The 27,574-nt window shown below is 44.0% G+C and overlaps 1 protein-coding gene across 1 annotated transcript in view; it reads left to right on the top strand.

Moving 5' to 3' along the window:
- Positions 1–3,753: 3,753 nt before the first annotated feature.
- The window catches only part of LOC128822735 (kinesin-like protein KIF2A), a 229,650-nt gene continuing 205,829 nt past the window's right edge, over positions 3,754–27,574 (top strand). Inside the window, 1 exon segment of the mRNA XM_054004546.1 lies at positions 3,754–3,817. Within this exon segment, the coding sequence (XP_053860521.1) occupies positions 3,754–3,817 (64 nt within the window).

The raw sequence follows: 27,574 nt of genomic DNA, 5'->3' as shown, positions 1-27,574 counted from the left end.
ATCTGGGTGGTACAGGGATCCCAACCAATCAGCTATCCAGACCTGGGAAATTCAAACCCCCTATAAAAAGAAGTTCTGAACAATAAAACAGGCTGTTTGTTGGGGACCCTCGGTGAATTCATGTCATCTCTGTCTCCAACCAATGACCCACGTAACACTCACCCAGTTAATTCTAAACCTAGTGGGAAGTGGAGATGAGTGATGTGTATTTAAACCAGTATGTGGCCAGAATACCGTCTCTCGTGAAGTCTCTTTGACAGGAAGCTCAGCTGGCACAGACCCTGCCTTTGGACTTTGCTGTTAATAACATTCAGCCAGGAGATTGGGTCCTAATTAAGGAGTGGAAAGAAGCACCACTGGTGGCGAAGTGGCATGGACCATACCAGGTGCTACTGACCACAGAAACAGCCATCAAGACAGCTGAACATGGGTGGACCCATCATACCTGGGTCAAGGTCTCTAAAGCCCCAGAGATTTGGACTTTTCAGCTGGAAGAAAAATATGGGAAACCTCTAACTGCTAACTCTCTGCAGAGGTGGACCAGATCAGTAGCCCCAGATATTAGTGGGCTAATACGAACTGTCATTATCTACTTTATGCTGTTTCTCTGTATTTACTTGCCACACTTGGTGCAGGGACCAGACGTGGAAAAGTTGGGGAGGGGGAGTTCAAATGTTAATTTTTAAACCATTGTTGCATCCTGGATTTGGGTTCAGATTAGGGGTTCTGATCTTTGTTAAGTTTGCCGGTTCTGTGTACCCTCGTGCATCCCCCGGGTTTCCCCTCCCCCGCAGTAACTAGCTCCAGGCTGCCTGCCATTGGAGTTCCTCCCTGTCACTCTTGTAACCACTCCCTGCCAACTCTTGAGAATTCCGTGCTCATCACCCCATTCCCACAATCCCACTGGCCCCGAAGCCCCGTGTCCGCCCCCATCGTGTTCCCATCGGTCACTGTGGCACACGTCACTACCACGGCGTCTGTATTCATTGGGCAGGGATGGTTCCTGTTCTCCCTGTCCCACCCCTATATCATCCCGCTCCCCCCCAGCCTCAGGGCCGGATTCGTCCAAGCGAGGTTGGGAGTGGGCTGCGGCTTCTCCATCGCGGTTCTCGCAGCCAATAAAGCATCCAGCTGCCATGCGGATGGATTTGGATGAATTCCTGCCTCTTCGTTTCTTCCCTCGCGCCGACAGTAACACGCGGCCAGCCCACCCCGAAGCACAGCCGCAGAAGTGCCCGGAAGTAGCAGCAAGCACCGACCCCAGCGAGAAGCTGAGGCGCCCAAGCCGGGCGCTCGGGAGCCAACCGGGGCCGGGAAAAGTAACGCATAGCTGCTAACCATTCTGGGTGCTTAAAAAAATGTAATGATAACTATGGTTTGTAAAGATGAATTGAGAAATAAGAAGAGGAGGGGTTGATAGGAAAGATGTGTGCTAGTGTCTTTACAAACAATTCGATAGGTGAGGGTATGGGTGTTAACATCTTTGAAATGGGTCTTAATGTCTCTACCAACTTCAAGCCCCAGGTTTGTTACAGAACCCAGACAGTTTGACTTCTGAATTAGGCAAATGGGTTGGTACAAGCCTGAGTTTCTGAACTTTGGAGGAAAATGACAGGTTCAAGGGGGGAATATGCAGTAAGCGGTTCAGGAAGGCTGTACCTTCCTAGTACCTCAGCCAATGGGGAAAGGAAGAGAGCAACATGCAGCCAGGAGTTTAGGATAAAAGGAGGCTGTGTCCTCTGAGACCTCAAGAAAGACCCCAGGTGGTATGCTTTAGTGAACTTTCTCCCTTTATTCAAATAAAGGTGTAGGACTTCTCTGTCTCCTTTGTGGACACTTGTGACATTCACATTCTCTGGACAGAGAGACATAATTCTGTCTCTCAGGAGAAGCACAGAGAGAAGAAGAGAAAACAATCTTTATCTCTGCTCCTTTGTTTTCCCCATGTGGAATGTGGTATGGAGATTGTTTACCTGAAATGATTGCTTAATTGGATTCTGGTGAAGGTTGTTTGGGTTCAATGACCAATCGGATCCAGCTGTGTCTCGGACTCAGCAGAGAGTCACGAGTTTGTTACTTAGATAGGTAAGTAAGTATGTAGAATAGTATAGTATCTCTTTAAATAGTATCTTAATGTAATATAGTATAGTTTTAATAAAGCTATCCTTCAGCCTTCTGATCTGGAGCCAGACATCATAATTTCTTCCCTGAGCTGGGGATTGCCGCATTTTTACTATAGACACTGGCTTTTCACAGTGTGGATTTTCTGCACACAAGCAATTACTACAGAAAATTAAATGATCAAACAGTAGTTACAAACGTAATGCTGCTCAAAGTGACTAGGAAACTGTACAGGAAATGCAATTCTAAACCTGTTAGGGCTTCATTATGTTAGGTTCCTAACCCTCAAAAGAGAAACCCAAGGGAGAGTATTTAACAAAATGGCTTGCCTAAGGTACAGTAATCATTATAGGGAAACAAGGAAGATGAAATGAGTTTTGGGGTTTTAAAAAGTTGTATAAAAGCAATCATGAGGTGAAGATGGATGGATGCTGTTGACAGTGTGGACTTATTTGGACTGATGCTGGCAGTTTGGGGAGCAAGTGGAAAGCATGCTTCTAAGCTGCTTTACTTGGCACACAGGAGCCTTATGAGGTGACATTAGGCAGATAAAGATATTACATTAAAACTTGAAGGCAGCTGTGAAAAACACGTTCACTCTCCTGTGAAAATTTAAAAAGTTTAATAAAGGACAATAGGAGACAAAGACCATAGAGCAAAGTTTATAACAGCTGGGTGCATCTTGGCACTCAGCCAAGAGCACACCTCTTTGGGGATACCCCTTAAATACCTTTTCCATTACATCAGCCTGTTGCATATTCATAGACCCTTATGCATAGTAAACTTTTCCCCCAAACTAGTTTACACATTCCAAGAATTGTTTAGCATGGCTCCGCCTTGGGTCCGCCATTTTAGAGTATGCATATTACTTGGTTGTGGTTTTTAGTCCATTCTTATCACCTCCAGTTTTTGGGCCTTGGTCCACACTGTCTTCAGACGGTGAGTGCTGATAGTTGGCATATCTGTAGCAGGTATCCTCATCCTATGTTCATTGGATGTTATCCCATCCAAGCAGGCATTTTAACACAAGCATACTCATTTCACTACTATGTCTAAGCTTAATTAACAACAGAAATAAAAACTATATCTTTATAACAAAGTTACTTTAACATCACACATATAGAATCCATTTTAATATTTGCGAAAAGCCAATATTATAATATGTATCTATAACAGCAGCACAGTCACCATCTTGTGCCAAATAGGTGCACGTGTGTGTTTTTAAGTCAGGGACAGGGCCAAGAGGAGAGGCTCGCACAGGCGGCTCGCAGCTGGGACGAACATCTGGTCCAGGCTAAAGCGAGCAGGGAGGCAGCCCCTAGGGAGTAGGGGCGCCCATCTTGTGCCAGCCCCGCCCAGGTGCTGTGAAGGGCGGAGAGCAAACCGGGGCAGAGCTTCTACCCCCACCTTCTCCGTGAGCCGGGCCTGTCGTGATGCCGCGGCGAGCTGCACAGGCGCTGCAAGTACCAGTGTTTGTTATATCTGGCCGGCACCTTTACTCTTTCTCTCCGCCCCCTGCTTTCCGCCTGCCTGCCCTCTCGAAGCCGCCGCTGTCGCTGCTGTGCGCGCCCTCACTGCCCCCTGTGCGCTGTCCGGCAGCGCCTCCAATATCCCCGGCTGCCCCATGAAGCGATGGCAGCGGCCAACTTCAGCAAGGTTCATATAGGGATCTACGTGGAGATCAAGCGCAGCGACGGTCAGTGGGGCAGGGGCGGCGGGATGGGGCAGGGGCGGCGGGAAGGGAGCCAGTTTGAGGAAGTGGCCGAGTGCCGTTGCCCCGGTGCGTGGCACGGGGGAGGGTGCCCGCGGGGCCCATTGTGTGTGCGGGGCTGGGAAGTGGCTGGGCCTGGTGCGTGCTGAGGTTGTCAAGGGAGCGCTCGCGCTTGGTGGTGGAGGGCGGTTGCGTGGGGCGTGAGCGGTGGCGGCGGCTACCACTGGGTATGGGGAGGCTGCAGCAGGCCGGAGAGGCGATGGGGGGGGGGGGGGGGGGGGGCGCGGCTGTGGGTTCAGGTGTGATAAACTGTGGTAACTTGTTTGTTCATCAAAAGAATTAGAATATTAAAGGGGGAAATATAAAATTAAAGTATAAGGGACCAGCTTGCTTGTTAAGAGATAGGGGAAGCATCTGTGAAGTTGGGAAACAGGAAGCAACTGCTACAAACCGCAAGGCTATAGACATATTGCAAAACGCAAGACCACAAGTATGATTAATCATCATATAGGGAGCTTTTCTTAGCTTCTTTTGCAGACACAGGCTAAGGATGTTGGGGGATGGCTGGAGCTGATTGTGAAATCAGCGACCACCGGGCGGCGGCCACCGGAGTGGACGGCGTGGGAGTGCTCCGGGTACGCCCATCACTGTCCGGAACCGATTGTGAAACCAACGATCACCTGCCTCGACACAATGCGGACACGATGCATTGGGATGCTCAAGCTACGCCCACCGCTATCGCAAGAGACGCCAATGAAGAAACCTCCAAGAAACTATAAAAGAGACTGAATAAGGGGAGTGAGGTGTGGGGCACTGCAGTGTGGGACACTGCAGGAGGGGCAGTTAGGAGACCCCTACCCACCCAGCGCTGTTTTGCTTGCTACTGCTTGCTGTAATTAATAAAATTCTAATTGACCTTAAAAAGGCTGAATCAAATTATTCGCCTCAATTTATCACACAGGGGCTGAAATGGGGAGGAGAAGAGGGATGCAAGAGGGATGAAGCCGGGATGGAAGGGGCTCATGTGGTAGGAGAAAACGGGACAAGTTTGGGGTGAGCTATAAGATGTGCGGGGTCGTTGTGGATGGGGTTGAGGTGATATGGGGGAAAGAGGGGGGTGGGTGGGAGGAAAGCATGGGGAGGTTTTGGCGGGTGTTATAAATTGAGGCGAATAATTTGTTCAGCCTTTCGAGAGTCAATCAGAAATTTATTGATTACAGCAAGCAATGGCAAGCAAACAGCCCTGGGTGCAGCCGGGGAGTCAGTGCTCCGCTAACTGCTCACACCGTTTCCCCCTTCCCACAGTCTTTTTATACTCTTTTTCTTCCGTGTCCGCGGTATCTCTGGGTGTACTCTGCGCTTGCGCCCTCTGTTGCTAGGGGGTCTTGTTCTATTCTCTGGTGGTCATTTGAGGAAGGCTCCTCTCTTCTTCCTCGGTGAAAGTCCACGGCCCTGTAATGGTCTTTTCCATATAAGGTTATATGTTATATGCACCTAAGTTCTAGTTACACAATCAGCTTAAGTAATCAACATACTAGCTAGTTTCTGTCTGGCAGTTTTCTGTTATCTACACAAGGCTTCTCCTTTGGTTTTCTGTTATCTACACAAGGCTTCTCCTTTCTGTCTTGATGAACAAAGAGTCTTTTCTAACTTATCACAGTGGGTAGGTGGGAGGGGATGAGGTGATGGAAGGAGGAAAAGCTTTCAATGCAAAGTAACGACTTCTTGTTTGCTTTGGCGTTTGAGTGGTGTTCTGAAAAAATGACAGCAGTATGCTCTGACAGAAATGCCTTTAGATGCTTTCATCATTTGACAAAAAAAGCTTGGTATTATTGTTCCAGTTGTTCCTTATGATTAAAATACACAAAAAGTATTTTCTATTTATGCCCATGGGTTGTGTTTTCTCTGTTGGGGATCCAGTTTCTCATCTTGTGCAGTATCTCTTGATGGGAGGATGTATATTGCTGACTAAAAATACACATGAATAAAGGAAGCATGTGTGTTAGGTTTAGGGTACTAATTCATCATATTCGTCCGGAATGAGAACTGAAATAGGAAGTTCACTGAATCAATGACAAGTCATTTGTGACTTCAAGTCTTCACTTTGAGTGGGACTATGTAATCTGTTGTAGAGCTTGTCAGCAAAGAAAGCCGACTTGTTCTTTGCACTCCAGACTGCAATGCACAGAGGGGAAGGAATGCCTCTGTGAGATCTATGACACCTACTAAATAGGGGTGGGGTTCTGCTTGGATTTTCTTTTCTTTTCTTTTCTTTTCTTTTCTTTTCTTTTCTTTTCTTTTCTTTTCTTTTCTTTTCTTTTCTTTTCTTTTCTTTTCTTTTCTTTTCTTTTCTTTTCTTTTCTTTTCTTTTCTTTTCTTTTCTTTTCTTTTCTTTTCTTTTCTTTTCTTTTCTTTCTCCTGGATTCAGGAGCTTCCTAAAGAATAAGCAGATGTTTTTAAGGGAAGAAAGACCTGGAGGTCAAAGGCACTGAAGTTAGCATGGTCATAAGACAGGAAACGAGCATCCAACAAGCTTTATGCAGCTTGTCTACTCATGTCCCATACTGCAGTGCAGCCTTAGAATAAAATAATAGTCGGTGTTACCTGGACACTATATAAAACCTAAGCCCTTAATTTGTGCTTAATGGCTTGTATGTCATGTGAAAGATCTGATTGGTCTGGCAGTTATTTACGTAACTCCTGCAGATCTCTGTCTGAGGTTTCAGAAAACCTCACTGTAGCAACTTGTAAAACTTTTTCTGAGGCTTGTGTAAATGTTGCTGCTTGTTTTGTATACCTTTGGAAAATAAGGCATGAGAAAGCTTTGCTTCTTTCCCCTCCTTCCCCCCAGGTTCTGCTGTCCATAATGTCAGAAGTGAGGACAGTAACTCTTGAATCCTTATTTTCAGTATTGTTAATGGTTTATATATTTTGCTGTATCACTTACATATGTGATGCAGCACATTAAATATATTACACATCGATAATATAGTAGGGAGATGCCTTCACAGCAGTTGCTCAAACTATAGAATTTTGAGCATTTGTATTAATTTGGCCCTTGTGAGCAACCAGACTGCAGTGCCATACCAGAGTTAGTGAGTCCTGGTTATTATGAGGTTTGCTTGTTTTTCATTGGGACTGGAGGAAGAGATGCTCCATTATGACTCCAGCTACTCCTGTTCTGTCATTCTCTTTCCAGTAAACTGTAGGAGGAACTGTCCTAGGTATGTGGAAGAGGGAGCATTTTAAGAAATATATCAAAGGACAGACAGCACTAGATTGCATTTAGGTTGCATTGCCTTTCAGAACATAGGTTTCTGACCTGAACTGTGGTTGCACAGGCAATCGAGATTGATCTATCTGCTTCTGACAGGGGGAGGGTCTTGTTGCCTGTCAGATGTGTTGTTTCTACAAACTCTCCCATCCAGTGTGGCCAGTTGTCATGGTTTAACTCCAGCCAGCCACCAAGCCCCATGCAGCCACTCGCTCACTCTCCCCCCAGTAGGATCAGGGAGAGAATTGTAAGGGTAAAAGTGAGAGAACTCATGGGTTGAGATAAAGACAGTTTAATAGGAAAAGCAAAAGCCACACACACAAGCAAACCAAGGAATTATTTCACCACTTCCCATGAGCAGGCAGGTGTTCAGCCATCTCCAGGAAAGCAGGAATACATCACATGTAATGGTTATTTGGGAAGACAAATGCCATAAGTTCAAATATCTCCCTCCTCCTCCTTCTTTCCCTCATTGTATATACTGAGCATGATGTCATATGGTCTGGAGTATCCCTTTGGTCAGTTGGGGTCAGCTGTCTCAGCTGTCTCCTCTCAACCTCCCATGCACCCCCCAGCCCCTTCCCCAGCATGGCAGTACAAAAAGCAGCTAAGATCCTGGCTCTGTATAAGCCCTGCTCAGGAATAAAAAAAAACATTTATATTATCAACCCTGTGTTCAGCACAAGTCCAAAACATAGCCCCATACCAGCCACTGGGAAGAAAACCAACTCTACCCCAGCCAAAAGCAACAGAACAGTGTTTTTTCCCTCTGATTTAATACATTAATACATTTACTTGATGATTCGATTCACTAAACACAGTAGAAAACTTTTGAATGCATTAGTTTTCTACAGGATTACTGAGCTCAAATGACTTAGAGGGATCTGTGACCTCAATACTATCAGTGTGTAGGAAATGCATGGACAAGGTAAAGGTTAAAAGTATGATCTTGTTCAGTAACTGTGAGCTACCTGAGTCTTCTCTACCCAAAACTACATTCTAGGTAGAATCAGGGCTGTGTATTGTGCCAACTACCCTAGGATGAAAGCATGATTAAAACCATTTTAAAAACTTTTGGAGAAAATGGTGTGTTGGTCTGGGCTTTTTTTCACATTGCCTTATCTGTATGAAGTCCTTTTTTAAAGCAAAAATTGTTTTGAGATGTAAGTATAATAATTTTAAATTTTCTTATTTACCTGTTTATTTGCTGAATCCATGTGGTGGGTTCAGTGCTGGCCAAACACCAGTGCACCTACTAGAATATACTTACTCATTTCCTGCTGTGAGATAGGATTAGGAGGAAGGTACAGCAGGCTCAAAACTTTAAAAGGATATAAAGGAAACTTTATTAACAGTAAATAAAAGAAAGAATAATAAGAATCAGAATAAAACCTTTAGAACATTTCTCCTCCCCCCTACAACCTTTTCTTCCCACTAAAAATGTACAGAAACAATTCAGTCAGTTTACCACCTCTAAAATAGTGTTTCTTCAGTTCACTTAGGGAGAGGAGCTTCCCTTGCCATGCCATGGAGACTTCTTCACAAGAAACAGTTCTTTCGGGGCTTTTAATGTCCACGAATAGCAGCTTCCTGGGAATCTGCAATAGTGGAGTCCCTCCCATCTTTCACAGCTTTCCTACAGCTGTGTTTTATGGGCCATGTCAACTTATGGGGTACTATTTTAAGGATGAGCTGTTCAAGAGCAAAGGTTCTCTTTATCTATTTCTGAAATCATCTTCATCTCTGGGAACACAGATCTTCTTCTTTCCCTGGGGGCAAAGGGTCTTCATCACTCTTCTCTCTTTCTGTTCAAACATCTCATGGGATCACAGCTACTTCAACATCTGCTTGCTTTAGCATAGGTGGCTTTGCTCATATCTGTCGCTATTGCATAAGAAATGACACAGACTCATCAGAAGGCTGATTGGCATAACGCACACCATATATTTGGAACTGCTCCATTTTATAAGCTGTTCGGATCCAGGTAAATTTGATTGGTCATTCAGTTAATACATTTCACCTGATTAGCTAATTAACAAGATGCCCTTCTTATAAACAATCTTTGAGAAAAACAAGAAAACAGAGAGTAGGAAAACAACACCTGCAGGTTGTTTATAATAATAAGCTATCATTGTTTATCTTCAATTCCCTAAAGTTTCTCAGGCTGATTCTGGGAAAATTTATCTAGTTTTCTCGCTCTCTGACCAGGCTGTCACATCCACAATATCTACAATTTGAGCACTTTATCCCCCCATACTTTCAATGAATTACAGGGAAAAAGAGTCTGATGTATCAATTATATCTTCTCCATAGCCTTACATGAGAATTTTCAGCCCAGAACTTGAAGCATCTCCTCACCCCTCCCATCTAGGACTTGACTTCTTACTGACCTTCATGTCTCATGTTGTTCTCTATGTGTCTTCACTCTGTCCTTTTCTCTCACCCGAGGGAGGATTGAAGGTCTGCAAGTCTTATCTGTGCACTGAAAGAGTTAATATCTCACCTGGGGCCTGCAGATGATTACATGATCCCTGCTGGGCAGTGGCCGGAGCACTCACGGTGATGGATTTTCAGGCCACACTGGGGGCTGTGTCAGAATCTTAGGGGGCCCGGGCCAGAATGGTGGCAGCCGCTCTGGCTGCATGGCTGTTTTCTGGCCCCTGCTGAGTTCAATTCCAGCCATGGGGCTGCTTTCTGCATGGGCTGCAGAGCCACGACCGCGCTGGGGGGAGGGCCAGGATTTTAGCAGCCAGGCTTGACTCTGCAGCTGATGGACTCCCCTCCCCCTGCCTGGCAGCTGTTGGGGGCCTGGCCCTGTGGCAGGGCCCACCCGCCCCGGCCAAGATGGGAGCTGGGCCGGCCTTGTTACCTGTTCCTCAACCGGAAGGAAAAGAGAGCTTCCCAGTTTTTTTTCATCTTTAGCATGTGTATTCATAGAGGCGTGTCCAGCTTTCTCAGTGGTTTAACAGACTGTCAATTCTCAAAACTAATTACTGATTGGTTTTTTGTCAGACACAGAGGAAACTGCTAGCAGCTTCTCTTAGAGAGTCACTTCCATGTGCCTCCAATGCAAAACCAGCACAGTGATGACAAAGACCTATATGACTACCTGGAGAAATATCTCACTTTTTTCCCTCATAATTTCAGTCTTTTGCTGAAATAGGATACATTTCTTATGCACCGCAGCCCTTTAGTAGGCTGATTAGTATTTTTCCTGTATTTTTTAGTCAAATTGTGTTTCGTCCATTTCTTCTTCAGGCTGTTTCTCTTTTCTCTGTCTTTGCAGATCTGAAATATTACCTAGGACAGATAAATTAATTATATGTTTTCTCATTTGAAAAGCGGGGGAAAATACATTTCTGGTCTCACTCTGTCAGAATTAATGTAACAGGCATGAGGAAAAGGGATGTTCATGTATGTTCTGGTTTGAAAACAAAACCAGTGAGAGACTTCAAGTCAGAAATACAATTTATTAGGAAAAGTGAAAAAGAAAACAAAATACATGCAATAATACAAAAGAAAAACCACTGACAGAGTCAGAATACAACCTGACACCCTTTTTGGTCGGGGTGTTGGTAGCTGTCCAAATTGAAATGGCTGCAGTCCTCCTGGAAATCCAGTGGGAAAGCTTAAGTCTGGTGTCCCAAAAACCCAGATTATATCCAGTTAGGAATGCTTGGCTCCTCTCTCTGGGTGGAGCATCTCACAATGGGATGTTATAGTTCTTATCAGTCATGCAGTGACATTCAGTAGGCCATTATCAGCAGATGTCTCCTCGGAAGGAGAATTGGTTGTGAAAGGGATAAGGAAAACTGCCCACTTAACAGAAGACAACTGCCATACAGATGGCAAATGGAATACATCAGGCAAGATGTATTCAATCTGGGACAATGTAATTGGAAGAGTGATTAAAGATTTGACAGAACTTCCAGGAATGAAAGAATGGTGAATTTTTAGGTATTAACCTTCAAATAGTGTAAAAAAGAAAGATCATGAGCTTGTGCCCATTGTTTTTCATAATACAAGAACAGGAGAGCTGTCAGTGTTTGAAAGAGAAAACTTAAAACTGATACAGGAGAACAAACTAGGTACAGTTAGCACATGGAGCTTGTTACCAGAGGAGATGGAAGCTAGAAGCATAGCAGAATTTTAAGACGGATGTTGATGTGGATGGTAGGAATATCCAATTTTACACTAAAAAATAAAAAATAAACCCACCAGCAACTGTAAAAGGTGGTTTCTGTTTTCCCTGAGTCTGTAGTTTAAATAACCTCTAACTGATGGGAGGTAGAAAGAAATCTTGCATGTAGCTGAGTTTTTTGTAATTGTCTACTTAAGAATTTTCTTCACTTGTCTCTTAAGCAGCTGGAATTGATCACCGTCAAAGATGATCTAGTCCAAAAACCTACTGGCAGCTCCCTTCTTCTTAGACTTGCCCAAACATCATTGCAACTGTTTCAGCTTTAAACACGAACAAGACTAAATTTTTGTAATGTAATACCATTCAGGTTTGCGTAGTCACCCTATTTTACAAGCTCTCGAGGATAGATTTAAATGGTAATGTGCTTTTACTCTTTCCTTTTGTGATATACATCTATTCCTTCCTTGTTATTAAAATGTTTTGTTTTGGGTTTTTTTGTTACCACATTTAAATAATTTCACTCAATTACCTAATCCTTAAGTAAGCCTGTGTTGGTTTTGCATGGCCTGGTTTTTGGTAGCAGGAGGGCCATGGAGGTGGCTTCTATAAGAAGCTGCTAGAAGCTTCCACCATGTCCGGCAGAGCCAATCCCTGATGGCTCTGAAGATGGATATGCCACTGGCCAAGTCTGGGCCAATTAGAGATGATGATAATGCCTATGTGAAAACATACTTAAGAAGAAAATCAAAACAGAGTGGGGGTGCAGGTTTTTTTCCTAGCCACAGAAGAGGAGGAGGTAAGAACATGTGAGGGAAACAACATGGAGACACCAAAGTCAGTGAAGAAGGAGGGGGAGGAGGTACTCCAGGCACCAGAACCAAGATTCCCCTGCAGGCCGTGGTGAAGACCATGGTGAAGCAGGTTGTCCCCCTGCAGCCCATGGGGATCCACAGGGGATGCAGAGATCCACCCACAGCCCGTGGGGGAGGTGCCCATGCCAGAGCGGAGAGGCTGTGGTCTGGTGGAAGACAGTAGAAAGAGGGGACCCCTGATTCCAGGTTGGAGCAGCCTGTCCTTGGAGAGCTGCACCCTGTGTAATAGTGACCCACATCACAGCAGTTTTGGGAGGACTGTTTGCCCATGGGAGGGACTCACGTTGCAGCAGTTTTCGGAGGACTGCTGCTTGTGAGAGTGGACCCACATTGGAGAAGTTCATGGAGAACTGTCTCCCATGAGAAGGGACCCCACAGTGTAGCAGGGGAAAGACTCCTCTCCCTGAGCAGCAAAAGATCATCTTGGGTGACGAACTGACCAAACCCCCACACCCTGTCTCCTGTGCTGTTGGTGGGAAAGAGGGAAGGGTTGGGGGAAGAAAGGGTGTTTTTAAGGGCTTATTTTACTTCTTATTACCCTCCTCTGATTTTGTTAGTAATAAATTCACTTTGTACTTCTAAGTTCAGCCTGTTTTGCCCTTGGAGTGTTTTCCCAGTCCTTATCTCAACTCATGAACCCTTCGTTTAATTTTTTTTTCTCTCCTCTGCCCAGCTGTAGCAGGGGAGGGTGACTGAGCAGCTTTTCGTGGGTGCCTGGAATTTTGCCAGTGTCAAACCACAACAAAGACATATGGACACAATGTGTCTGTTCTTCCATAGTGGCCAGATCACATGCAGGGTTTCAAATTTACTTTTGCTGGTTGATCTAATGGACCCAACATTTAGGCCTACTTATCCAGTGTAGGTTCTCATATTGTTACATCCAGAGTTTCTGGGGATTGTTGGAAGAGGATTTGTTAAATTTTCTGTGTCCTTTTTCAAATAACTTTTTAAGTGTTTGGCTTTTGTTGCACAGTAAGTATATTTCCACTGTAACTCCCAGATTCTCAGGTATTTATGTAGGCCTTCTGTATTTTGTATAAATAGCTTTTGACAAGAGTTGAAGTCGTGATCTTCAGAGAATCTCATGTTTATTCCATAAGTGTGTTTAACACAGCATTACATACTGGCAATAATGTCTGTAGCTGTATATGGCTACTAGGACTACACAGTTTGTATTGTGTGTTTTTCCCTTTAGGGGAATCTATCCTTTATTTCTGTTCAGTGGATGAAATTATTGCTCTTTCCACCCACTCTCTATAATGGCCCGTTGCCTGTGTTTATTGTCCCAAAACAGGTTCTTTCACCTGGTGTGCAAGAGGCCAATCAACACACAAAGTCAAAGTATTTGATTTATTTACAGTTCTGAGCAGAAAGGGGTGCTGGGTGGCAAATCCACAAAGCCAGCACAGCAACTACCAAAACTTTTCACTATTTATACATTTAGCAAACAAAGGCATTAATGTTCATTGGCTACAAGTTACATAGTTCTCTTATTAATTAGTATTCTATCTTCTACTGGTTAATGGTTTTCTCACTTCCCATACTATTTAGTCTTCATGCTCAGTCTTTCTCTTCTTTTGAGCTGGTGGGTTTCTTGGTTTGGTGGTCCATGAGTCGGTGGTTGTGATCTGCCCCTACCAGAATTACCTTTTACCCAGTTGGAGCTGATTTCAGCACAGCTGCTGAGTTGACTTTATTAGTTTCTTCCTTATCTTGGGGGTTCTGCAGATGTCCCTGTGGCCCATAAATTCTGCATTCTTTGTACCCACTATCATAGTACATCCTTCTTCCCATGCTTTGTTAACCTCCCCCTGGAAGCTGCAATCATTGAAGCATGTCAAGCCCTAAACTTTAACAAGGAAATTCTACAGACAAGTAATTTGTCTTCCTAACACCTGGACATCAGGCTCACTTTTACTCATGTTTTCTTCTTATGGTTTTATGAGCTGAAGACTTTGCCGTGCTGCTGCTTGGCAGCATGGCAGCAAGCATGGCTTCCCATCTTGCTGAGGTGAGAAAAGGCATTAAATTGTTGGGAAGAGGTCATGCATAACAGAAGAGTAATGTTATTGCAAAAGTATCTATTTGCTCCAGAAGAGAAATTAGCCTTTTGAGTTCTTTTAATGCATCCACTTACTGTAGGACAATGTAGAGAAATGAGTGAACAGTATGAAGTATTTAGCATGTAAGCTCCTTTGCTCCTTTCCTGGAGCACAAAATCTGTAGCATTTTTTGTTGGCTTGACTTGTGGAATGTGCCATTGTGATTTTTTTTTTTTTTTTTGGTGCTTGAGAAATAAGTAACAGAATGGAGTACATTCACTTCATTATGGTGTTCTTGTTTAAGTTATTCTGTTGCAAACATTATAGAGTTTGATATTTTTTTAAAAACTTTTTTCCCATCTTATTTCTTATTGGGTCGTCTTGTCTTCCTCACCATACTGTATGGCTGGACTCTTGGGATCAGAAGGAGAATGCTGTGTTCAGCCCCTTGTGAACACTAAAATATGATATTCACTATAAATATCCACAGTATGTTTAGTCATAGAGGAAAAGAAATCAATTAGTTTTGCTAAATTAAAGGTTTATGTTAACTTTTCAGAATTGAGTTAAATTCCTAATGTAATACAAAAAGTAAGATACAGAAGTCCACAGTAAGGACTCCCAAGCAGTCTTAATTGTGTAGTGAGAATGTGTAGTTGTCCTGGTGTGCAGTTGGGCGGTTCTGGTTTCTGCATGATGAGCACTCGCATGTGAATCATTCTCCTCTCTTTTACACTCTGTTAATATTGTTGTTGTTACTGTTGTTACTGTTCGTTGTCTTATTGATGTTTCCAGTAAATTGTTCTTCTCTCAGCCTGTGCTCTTTACCTTTTGTACCTCCAATTCTCCTCTCCATTCTACCACAAGGGAAGAGGGGGGATTGAGCAAGTGGTGCATGGTCTGGGGTGTTTGATTTGAAACACTAAATGGGGGAATACCATTCCTAAACCATGACAGTAGTAAACAAAATACATGGTCAAGCATGATGGTGTTTATAATTTAAAGAGTTTTTAAGAAAACATTGACTGTTAATAATCAATTTCTCATAATGCCTCTGTAGCATAGTTAGAGGTATTTGTAAGCCTAGATGCACTCAGTGTGTATTTTTAAATGTAAGGTAGGTTTTTTGGAGCTGGAATAAATTTTCTGTTATTTCTGTTCATCTCTTTCAAAAACATGAACAAGCTTTTAGGTATATTAGCAATTCTTTTTGTTTGCTTGAAAGCTTATCTATGTTTTCCAGTTTTGCCACTTGTGTCTTTTCAGAAGTTAATGTTTCCTTGTATTTATTTTTATTTTTTGAGGAGGGAATAGTTGCAGTTTCTTCTAATATAATTTTGAAAATTTGCTTGCAGTTGTATATTCCAAACCCCTTAAGTTTTATTGTGACTTGATATTTGGGGTTTTATTTAAATTGTTCTCAATACTGAACTGAACATAGACATTAAAACAAATGTTCCTGGCTACAGTATTTGGACCAGTTTTTCCTGGGTTTTAGTAGAGATTTAGATACTTACTTAAGACTGTTAGACACTCATCACAATTAAGTTAGCTACAGTTAATTTTGACTATTGGTGTGATTCCACAGTTGTTTGCAATTAACTTAGGGCCACTTTTGTCTGTCTACTGCATCAGTGTTAGTTTTTAGTTAAATTTAGGGAACTAAACCTGTGATAATTCAGATGTAGATTGCCTTAAACTGATGTTAGTTATAGCTGTGAACCTGTTTATATTGTATACATACGGGCACATGCACTGTTTCTTCTTTTTTTGTCCTTATTCCTCTCCTTAAAATGTTCACAGCTGTTATAATGCTATTTGAGCACTATTTATTATTTTTCACTTGAAGAATTAAAAAGCTTTCTTGGTTTAAGAAAATTTTAAGAGGTGAACACTCTGAGTTACCTCCCCTTATAGCTTTAACCAATCTTTTTCCACTGATAAGGAGAAACGAATATGAGTAGATATAAGTGGGGGGAAAATAACAGTTTACTAAAAAAATGAAATAGCAACAGGCAAAAAATAAGAACAATAATCATTAGTTACTAAGTTGCTGAAATCTTGTGGACTCCCTGGCAGCAAAGAGAAATTCAAAATGGTGGAGTGACCTCTTCCCCAAGATGGCACACTCCGCAGGTGACTGCACAGTCCAGGAGACAAAAGGGAGATGGTGAACAAACCCTGCTTGACTCAATCTTTCCCCGGAACAAGAATAGAGGGAAGGTAGGAGCTTACAAAGCAGTTCTAGTGGCAGATGGGAATTGTTGACGTGTGTGAGGTCAGTGCTGTTGTTCTGTGCTGCTTCCTGCCACCCACTGGACTCTGCCAGTGTTCGTGCTGCTGTCTTGGGTCTCTGTTCTGATTGGGGGTGGAAGAAGCAAAAGATGGACTCTCAAGCACTGACAAGCAGTGGCCCGACCCTGGGCTGTGTCTGGCTTCATGCTGCCAAAGGTGTTGCAAATGTCACTCTAAAACAGTTTTTGATTGTGAAATGCAGTTTCTCAAGTTGATACTGTTGTGAGTCCAGAAACCTGTCCAAAACAACCCCCTCCTTTGGAGGCCAGAGAGAAACAAAATGAAACAACCACAAAGGGGAGCCTCTGCCTTGAGCAAGAGCTACAAAGCAAGAGAGAGCGTTGCTTGGGCAACTCTGACTTGTAAAAGCCTGGGGAACCCCCTGGCCCCTGCCCTGCCATTCTGTTTTCCAGATGCAGGGTCTTAAAGAGACTGTAACAATTCTGAGCACAGATAGATATGGAATACAATAACCTATTGGGTTATCCAGGACAAAAGCCTATAGCCTACTATAGTGTTCCAAATAGAGAGACAGGTGTTTGACATGATGTTCCTACAACTTTGACCTCTGTAAAGAGACACTTTGAATTCTATAATAAATGCTTAGCTATAAGACAGTACTGTGACTGATACCCTGGAAATGCATTTTCTGCATATCCCCAGAAAGTATCATGATAAACAAAGTTGTGGCTTAGAACATCCATAAGCCATTGATTTACTAGATAACTGTGAAGTACACCTGCTATGTTAAATGCTTTTTCCAAGTGGAACCACCGTTAGAGGCAGATTACAGGCCTAGATCTCCTTGTCTCGTGACACTCTTCTCTCTGCCTTGTAATTGCTCCTGGGAAACAAAGTAGCCATGAGTAGTGATAAATAACAGAGAATAAAAATTTTCAGTTCCGTTGAAGTTGCTAGATAGAGCTTAAAGACTAACTAACAAAAAAGGATAAAAGAATGTATACAGGATGATAATGTAGCTAGACCCAGTAAATAAGCAGATAAGGAAATAGTGGGGGTTTTGGCAAGTTATGTAACAAGAGGCAAAAGTGCATGCCCAAAGAAAAAGTTCAAGGAAAGTTCACCTGTAATGTTGAAGCATTCAGTGAGTATGGCCACCAAAGACCCCTTTAGATGACCCTCTGGGACCATAAAAAAACTTCCAGTAGGAGGCGGGTGCATGCAAATTAGTTCTAGAAAAAGTGATGTTTATGTATTAGCTAGGAAGTATGTAGTAATGAATATATATGATCATGATGGAATAAATACCCTGTTTTAAAGTCTCACGACACATTCAATTAGAGGAGAGATCCTCCGGGTGTGTCCAGTGCTGCAATAAAGAATGTCTTCTTTCTAATACTTCAAAATGTGTTTGAAAGTTTATTCTCTGGCCAATTTCAGTATCAGTAGCTCTCTGTGAGGGTGTTATGAAGATGACATTGCTATTTTTCTATTGAAAAGTGTTATGCAGAGTTAATTTTGCAGTCTTAGAATTTGGTCATTGCAAAGTATTTAAAACTAAATTTTATATCTGTTAGACAAAAGGCAATAAAGCTGTGTGAAAACCTACATTAAAATTAGCTTTCCCTGGAAAAGGGAATAATTTAATCAGTCTTATACTTTTGGTGGTTTTTTTTTTTTGGGGGAAAGACATTGAGGTTCTGGAGAATATCAAGAGAAGGGTAACAAAGCTGGTGAAGGGTCTAGAGAACAAGTTTTATGAGGAGCATCTGAAGGAGCTGGGGTTGTTCAACCTGGAGGAAAGGAGGCTTGGGGGGGAACCTTATTGCTCTCTACAACTCCCTGACAGGAGGTTGTATTGAGGTGGGGATTAGACTCTTCTCTCAGGTAACAAGTGACAGGACCAGAGGAAATGGCCTCAAATTGCACCAGGGGAGGTTTAGATTGGACTTTAGGAAGAATTTCTTCACTGAAAGGCTTGTAAAGCATTGGAAAAGACTGCTCAGGCAAGTAGTAGAGTCACTTGTGGAAATAGTTTAGTGGTGAAGATGGCAGTGCTAGGTTAATGGTTGGACTCAGTGATCCTAGAGGTCTTTTCCAACCTTAACAATTCTATGATTCTATTATTCCTTCTGCAATTACAACTATGTAAAACATAATTGCTGAATCTCAAGCAGTAACAAAGTGAGTTCAAGTAACAATAAGTCTTTGACTTTGGTTGCATTTTTATCGGTGGGTGGTCATGCTTTTCACATAGAGGAATGTTATTTGCTTTCACATTATCGGTAGTCCCATTGAAGCTTTGTCAAGTGCAAGTTTGAGTTTCTCATGGCTCCCATCAGACACTGAAAGTTCTTTAATCCTAGGTACTGGAAGTGTGAGTATTTTCAGTCTCATCTGTTAGTTACAGGATAGTATGTTAAGAGTTGCCTTCATTAGATGAACACACTGAATATGTATGTGAGTAGAGTGAGACAGAATATGAGCTTTGTTTAAAGCTTTCTCTTTAGAAGCAAAGTATGTAGAATAGTTGTTCCCTTGCAGAGTTTGGATCTAGAATTTTTGTTGCACAATGTTGCACATCTTGCAATCACTAAAATGTGCTACTTTCCCCTTGTGGCTGAACTGCATAAGGAGTTTGAGGTTGTCCTGGTTTAGGGCAAATTTGGGAGAAAACCTCCAAAAAGAGCCTTCCCCAGAAAGCAAACCCACACGGCCCCTCCCCCCAATCGATTTGGGAAGAATTTCCTCAGAGACAAGTGGAAAAAACTGTTTATTTAACAGGTAAAGCACTCCCCAGCACAAAAAATGAACAATACCAGATGACAAAACTCATTTGCTGCTCTGAAGAGATGACAAATTCAGAAAGTCTCTCCTGTGGGTGGTTGCTCTGTTATCAGTCCCTCCGGCGCTGGGAAAAGGCTGCTGCCCAGAGTAAGCCCCAGTAGGCTACAAAGTGCGAGCAAGCCTGTGTTCCAGCAGACTGTGGAGGAGTGAGTGCAGGCTGATAACAAAACTCTGTGCTTCTTCTTCTTCTTCCCGCCTTCGCTCTCAGAGCCCATCTTGAAGGCACAGAATATAATATCCAGCATAAACAGAACACACGATTGGGGATATGAGCATCATAACGTCACCCTAGGACAGGTGTATTCCCAGCTGATCTATGTGTGCTAGAGTTGCAGGCATACATAATGATAATCTCATACTCTAGGATGAAGGCAGTGAAAATGAATTAAGGTTGAAAAGCACATTTACACTTAGATTTTGGAAACTGCATGCACCATCTAAGAAGGATGTGAAGGTCCTTGAATGCATCCAGAGGAGGGCAGGAAAGCTGATGAAAGGGCTGGAAGGCATGTCCTATGAGGAGTGGCTGAGGACACTGAGTTTGTCTAGTTTGGAGAAAAGGAGGCTGAAAGGTGAACTCATGGCTCTCTATGGCTTCCTGAGGAGAAGAAGTAGAAAGGGAGGCGCTGAACTCTTTTCCCTGGGAATCCAGCAACAGGATGCATGGGAATGGTTCACAGCTGTGCCAGGGGAAGTTCAGACTGGACCTGAGGCAGCATTTCTTTACCAAGAGGGTGGTCAAACACTGAAACAGACTTCCTAGAGAGAGTGGTTGATGCCCCAAGCCTGTTGATGTTTAAGAGGCATTTAGACAATACCCTTAATAACGTGCTTTAACTTTTGGTCAGGCAGTTGGACTAGATGATTGTTGTAGGTCCCTTCCAACTGAAATAGTATTTTTTTATTCTAATACTCCAGGTTTCTGATTCAAATTTGGGTTATGTTTGCATGTTCTTCTATACTACATTTATGACTTGAACTTCCCAGGTCATCTTGACATTTTAATAGGATAGGAATTCAGGTAGTGATGAATGAGGTAAATATAAATCAGAACCTTGATGATTTTTATGTTGCAATAAGCTTTCATCAAACCATAGACAAAAACTCTGGTGGTAATTGATGGCTGTAATGGTCACAGTGACCAGGAAGTAGTTGAGTTTCAAATTGTTTTGATGCCTTGAGAGGCTACCTAGAACAGAGGCTAGACAGAGTTAAAGTAGGTATTTATTAAAAAGGCCTTCAAAGGATACACCTTGGGCAGTACAGGAGCCCAGACATGGCTACATCCAAGATGGACAACTGATCATGAGTTTTCACACACTTTTATAAGTTTTGGTCTATGGGCTACCCCAGACCAAGTCCCACAGGGTGACCCTCAGTTGGCTGGTCAACGGGTGCCTGGATAGTGTAATTAAAATCCCCACCAGGAAGACAGAAGGACTCTTGAGCTGCTGGAATCTGAGCGGGTTTATTGAGGATTGATTGAAGGAGTAGGGAGGCAGAAATAGGAGCAGGGAGACAACCACACTCAGGGAAAGCAGACTCCGAGAGCCCCGGGGAAGGAGGGGTCAGAGTATATAACTGGGGAGGGAAGGAGTGCCTAGGGTACAAATGATCCAATGGGAAGAGGGTGTAAGGGAGGAACAGGGATGGGGTAACATAAACTGGGCCAACGAGGGAAAAGGGAAGGAGTGATTTACAGAGGGAACCATTAGGAGCAACGAGAACGGGGAACTTTCCAGAACTTGGGGAGATGACAACCACAAACTGACAGGTGATGGGCATGTGCTCATTTGCATTGGGGGGCAGAGGACTCTGGGGAAATGTCTTATCCTAAATGACTGTAGTTTCCCATGGCATTCCCACACTGTCTTCCCCATGGGCACATCCCACATTGGTCCATTTACATATTGGCGTTAATTGCCCAATTACGGCTTCAGGTTATGAAGTCCCATCTTCCCAGATTGATCTCTTCAATTCACTGTTGTTTACACTTTTTGGGCCGGAAGCTGCAATGGTGTCCTTGGTTCTCAGGCTGGAAAAGGATTGTTTTGTCTAGCTAAACTGTGAAGAGAACTTGCTAACACTTTATATGAAGTTCAGAGTTATATACTAATGCAGTACAGAATCTGGAAAATATGAAAGCTAAAATTTAAGGCATCAGTTTGCCATAGGAGATAAAATGCCAACAAAACTTTGTCCCTGGATATGGGAAGAGCAGACTTCAGGCTGCTGAAGAAGCTAGTTGACTCAGTGAATGACGGAAAGGCTGTGGATGTTGTCTACCTGGACTTTGGTAAAGGCTTTGACACTGTTTCCCACAGCATTCTCCTGGAGAAACTGGCTGTTTATGACTTGGATGGTGTACTCTTCTCTGAGTAAAAAACTGTCTGGATGGCTGGGCCCAGAGAGTGGTGGTGAATGGAGTTAAATCCAGCTGGTGGCTGGTCACCAGTGGTGTTCCCCAGAGCTCAGTATTGGGGCCAGTCCTGTTCAATATCTTTATTGATGATCTGGATGAGGGGATCAAGGGCACCCTCAGCAAGTTTGCAGATGACACCAAGTTGGTGTTCCTCTGCTGGAAGGTAGAAAGGCTCTGCAGAGGGATCTGGACAGGCTGGATGATGGGCTGAGGACAATTGTATGAGGTTCAACAAAGTCAAGTGTTGGGTCCTGCACTTCTGTCACAACCACCTCCTGCAGCACTGCAGGCTGCGGGCAGAGTGGCTGGAAAGTGGCCCAGTGAAAAAAGGCCATGGGGATGCTGGTTGACAGTGGCTGAACATGAGCCAGCGTGTGCCCAGGTGGCCATGAAGGCCAATGGCATCCTGTCTTGTATCAGAAATAGTGTGGCCAGCAGGATCAGGGAAGTGATTGTCCCTCTGTACTTGGCACTGGTGAGGCTGCACCTCAAGTGCCGTGTCCAGTTCTGGGCCCTTCACTTCAGGAAAGACATTGAGGGGCTGGAGCATGTCCAGAGAAGGGCAACAGAGATAGGGAAAGGCCTGGAGCACAAGTCTGATGAGGAGGGAGGCTGAGGGAGCTGGGGATGTTCGGTCTGGAGAAAAGGAGGCTTGGGGGGACCTCTTCAGTCTCTACAACTATCTGAAAGGAGACTGTGGTGAGGTGGGGGTCCTTCTCCAAAACACCAAGTGATAGGACCAGAGGAAACAGCCTCAAGTTGTGCTAAGGGGTCAATGAATGATGGTCATTCTTTAAAAGCCATCTCTTAAACATGCAGGAGCAGGAAATTCCAAAGTGTCTAAAGTCAGGCAGGCGGGGCAGAAGGCTGTCTTGGCTGAGCACGCATCTTCTCCTAGAACTTAGGTGGATAAGGGAAGTGTATTGGAAGCAGGGACAGGTGACACATGAGGACTACAGAGATGCTGTTCACCATGGTGTGGACAAAGCCTGAATAGAGTTCAAGCTGGTCAGCACTGTGAGGGACAACAAAAATGAAAGGAAGATCAGAGATAGCATTGGCCTGTTATTTGATGAGATCAGTCACCTCACAAATGGGGATATAGACAAAGCAGAGACATTTAATGCCTCTGTCTTTAATATTGTTGTTGGGCCCTGGGAACCCCAGAGCCCTGTGTTGGAAAACCATACTGGGGGGATGATAAACTCCCAGCCAGCTCTGAACTTGTGTGGGATCTGCTGCTCCATCTAGATCTCTAGAAGTCTATTGGGCCCAATGGGACTCATCCCAGGGTACTGAAAGAGCTGGTCAATATTATCATGGGACCTATCTCCATTATTTTTCAACAGTCCTAGGAGTCTGGAGAGGTCCCAGTCAACTGGAAGCTGGCAAATGTTGCTGCAACTTTCAAGAAAGATAAGAAGGATGACCTTGATAATTACAGGCCTGTCAGTCTCACCTCAGTGCCTGGTAAAATTGTGGAGAGAGTTATTCTGGTGTTAGTGTTCAGGAACGCATAATCACGGAATATGATTATATGCAGGTGCTTTTATTTGAAGAGCTCTGGGAATCAGGGGTTCAATTCAGACCCAAATCTGACTCTGACATAGTTTTGGGCTGAACATGTTTTATATTCTATCGTTATATAACTACATATTAATTATTAAACTTATATTGGTCTATTGGATACATTGATCTCATCCAAGCATGGATTTCTCGTGATCTCCCTCAAACCCCCTGAACATAGTTCTCATGATTCTTGTTACGATTAAACAATAATTATATCTACTTACTAAGCAAGCATTACATCTAACAATCATATCATTTATCATATAATGATTACACACAGGTGCAGTTTCACATGATCTAGCAAAGACAAGGCCTACATTTTCCCAGGGTCTACTCTTAACATTTTCCCAGGGCCTACCAAGCTCAACTCCCCAAATTTCCCATGATTTTAGAAACCTTTTACTATCACTGGAAGTTATTGAAAAACACTTGAGAGACAATGCAGCCAGCACAGGTTCACGAGGGGAGAGTCTGTTTAGCCAACTTAATTTCCTTTTATGACAAGGTCACCCATCTAGTGGACCAAGGGAAACTAGTAGATGTGGTATTTTTGCAATTTTAGCAAAGCTTTTGATATTGTCTCTTATGGTATCCTTCTGCACAAAATGTCCAGCACACAGCTAGACATGTCCATAATACACTGTCTGAACAATTGGCTGACAAGTTGGACATGAAGGCTTATAGTAAATGGGGTTACATCAGGCTAGTGGCCAGTCACCAGTGGGGTTCCCACAGGCTCAATTTTAGGGCCAGTGCTCTTTAATGTTTTTGTAAATGGTTTGGATGCAGGAGTTAAATGTACAGTACGTTTGCTGATGATACTAAACTAAGAGGTGTTGTGGATTCCTGTCTTGGTTTGAAAGACATGTCTGCTAAGAAAGGCAGGAGCCTCCCTTGGAATAGAAAATATGGCCCCCTTCCCTTTGAATTGTTATAATTTTGAAATTAAGAGGCTTTCAGGCAAAGATAAGGGAAAAGGAATAGCAGTTTTTTACTAGAATGTGTAACAAGGCAAGCAAACAACAGTGACAGTGACAACAAACAGAACCAGAAACCCAGTAACAGCCTTCACGGTTGCAGGCACTTTCCCCCTTTGGTGGAGTTATGGTCACAGCTGGCAGGAGCGCTGGCAGGCTCCTGGTGGGCAGGGCAGGTGCGATGAATACCCTGCCGCTGCAGGGAGCACTCCGGTGTGAGTTCGGGGACCTCACAGTTCTGGCAGCTTGACAGAGACAGGAAGGGATGGAAAAACGGCTTGCTTTTACAAGGCCCCTCAGGGGCAGCCGATCCCAGTGCCCCAGCAGGACTCTCAGAAGCAGCAAGCTGGAGTGGAAGGACCTCCTGGCAGGCAGAAGGTGAAAAACTACAGTGTAGCACAAACCCGGAGCAATGACGGAGGTACGGTAGGGGTTGGGCAGTAGCAGTCTGGCTCCCGAATGCAGTAAAAGGCTCTTCAGGATGTTCTCACCAGCACTGGTTGGTCCTTCGGATCCGGGCTGCGCGGAGAGTGGGGGCAGCCCCTCGGCAGGAAACAAGGGCGGTCTCGGGTCCTGGCGGGGCACGCACTGGCTCTGAGCTACACGACGGCAGAGCAGCAAAAGAAGCCCAGCTGGCAAGCTCAGTCACGGTGCTGAAGCAAAAAACAAAACAAAACAAAAAGAAGCAGGCAAAACCCACAGAAACAGCAGGATCCCTGGTCAGAGATACCGGCCGCGTGTGTCCAGTCAAACTGCCCACCAGAAGAAACGACACTGCCTCTCGCTCTGCCCCCAACTCCCCTCGGAAACCCGGGCTCAGTTCCCATTCATCAGGACAGCTCTGGAGCCAGGGAGGATACGGGGTGGGGCGGGGACAGCCGCCACCCCTGGGCACAAAACAAAACAAATCAAAGACCCTAAAAATGGGATGGGATAATAAACTATCCCTGAGATAACTCCCTTGAGGTTAGAGAGGCCTTATAGAGAGATCTAGATAGACTAGAGAACTGGGCAATCACCAACCATATGGAAGTTAACAAGAGCAAGATTCTGCACCTGGGACAGGGTAATCCCGGTTATACATACAAATTGAGGGATGAGAAGCAGGAGACCAGCTCTGTGGAAAGATCTGGCCATTTCGGATGATGGCAAGTTGAATATGACTCAACAGTGTGCCTTGGCATCCAGGAGGGCCAACTGTGTCCTGGGGTGCATATGGCACAGAATTGCCATATAATTGTGATTATCCCATACTTCTCCGCACTGGTGCAGCCTCACCTTGAGTACTGTTTACTGTTATGGGCACCACTATACAAGAAGGACATCAAACTGTCAGAGTGTGTCCAGAGGAGGGCGACCAAGATGGTGAAAGGTCTCAAGGGCAAGACTTAAGAGGAGCAGCTGAAGTCACTTGGTTTGTTCAGGTTGGAAAGAGAATGATGAGCAGGGGACCTTGTCGCAGTCTGAAACTTCCTCAAGAGCAGTGGAGGGGAAGGTGTTGATCTCCCTCTGGTGACCAACAATAGGATATGAGGAAATGGAATTAAACTGCATAGGGGGAATTTCAGATTGGATATTAGGAAAAAGTTCTTCACTGAGAGAGTGGTTGATCACTAAAACAGACTCCCCAGAGAAGTGGTCATGGCACCAAACCTGTCAGAATTCAAGGAGCATCTGGATGATGCTCTTGGTCACATGGTTTAGTTTTAGGTAGTCCTGCAAGGAAGAAGGAGTTGGACTTGCTGATCCTTATGGGTCCCTTCCAGCTTGAGATATTCTATGATTTGAAGTAAAATAGTGCTCAAAGTTTACTTATTGATTTGAGCTTGAGCTTTTAGAACCTTATTAAGGGAAAAATACAGGCTTTAAACTTGCATGAAACTAAAGGCTTCTGACTTTTAACCAAGAGCAACAGTTTGCAGCTCTGTAATAAAGTAAGTAATGGTTAATATTATTACTAAATGTAATACTGAAAAGTAAGAGGAATTTAAAAAACCAAACAAAACAACAAATAAAAAAGCATCCCTCTTTGACAGCTTAAGTCATAAAAGGCAAATGGTACCAGTTCAAAACATCTTTAAAAGTGGCGGGTAGAATTTTTCTATGTGATGCAAAAGGTATTGGTTCTAGGCAGATCCTGTCAGCTTCAGAAAAAGCAGAGTTAATGATGAGAAGGAGGTAGGAGGTATCTTCCATTTATTCAAGCAGTGAACAAAATGAGAAAGGGGGAAGGGAGGGAGAAGACTGGCTAAGTCATTTCAGTCTTTCAGCAGAGAGTATTCACTACACTATTTCAATCTACCACACTCTTAAATCCTGTTGTAGAACAACTAAAAATATTTTGTAGTGGGTTAACCTTGGCTGGATGCCAAACACCCGCCATAGCCGGTCTATCACTCCTCTCTGCAGTTGGATAGGGGAGAGAAAATATAACAAAGGGTTCATGGATTGAGATAAGGACTTGGAGACATCACTCACCAAATACCATCATGGGCAAAACAGGCTTGAATTGGAGATATTAATTGAATTTATTGCTAACAAAATCAGAGCAGGACAATGAGAAGTAAAATAAATCCTTAAAAACACCTTCCCCCCACTCCTCTCTCCTTCCCAGCTCTACCTCCTACCCCAGCAGCACAGGGAGACAGGGAATGGGGGTTATGGTCAGTTCAGCACATGTTGTTTCTCTAACTGCTCAGGGAGAGGAGTCCTTTCTCTGCTCCACTGTGGGGTCCCTCTCACAGGAGACAGTTCTCTGCAAACTTCTCCAACGTGAGTCCATCCCATGGGCAACAGACCTCCCCAAACTGCTGCAGCATGGGTTGCTCTTCCACAGGGTGCTGTCCTTCAAGGACAGGCTGCTCCATCCAGCATGGCGCCTCTCTCCATGGGCCTTCCACGGATTCACAGCCTCCTCTCAGGCATCCCCCTGCTCCATAGTGGGTCTCCTCCATGGGCTGCAGGTGGATCTTTGCATCCCCATGGACCTCCATGGGCTGCAGGGGCACAGCTGCTTCACCATGGTCTTCACCATGGGCTGCATAGGAATCTCAGCTCCAGTGCCTGGAGCAGCTCCTCCCCCTCCTTCTCCACCGACCTTGGTGTCTGCAGAGTTGTTCCTCTCACATATTCTTACTCTGCTCTTCTCTTTCTGAAATTACAATTGCACAATATTTTTTTTTCTTTCTTCTTAAATATGTTATCAAGGAGATGTTACCACCATTTCTAATTGGCCCAGCCTTGACCAGTGGCACATCCATCTTTGGAGCCACCAGGGAATGGCTCTGTTGGACATGGAGGAAGCTTCTGGCAGCTTCTCACAGAAGCCACCCCTGTAGC

This window comes from Vidua macroura (assembly GCF_024509145.1).
Source record: "Vidua macroura isolate BioBank_ID:100142 chromosome W unlocalized genomic scaffold, ASM2450914v1 whyW_random_scaffold_38, whole genome shotgun sequence".
NCBI lineage: Eukaryota > Metazoa > Chordata > Aves > Passeriformes > Viduidae > Vidua > Vidua macroura.
Note: the sequence above shows the minus strand (reverse complement) of the source record. Positions and strands in the feature narration are given on the sequence as shown.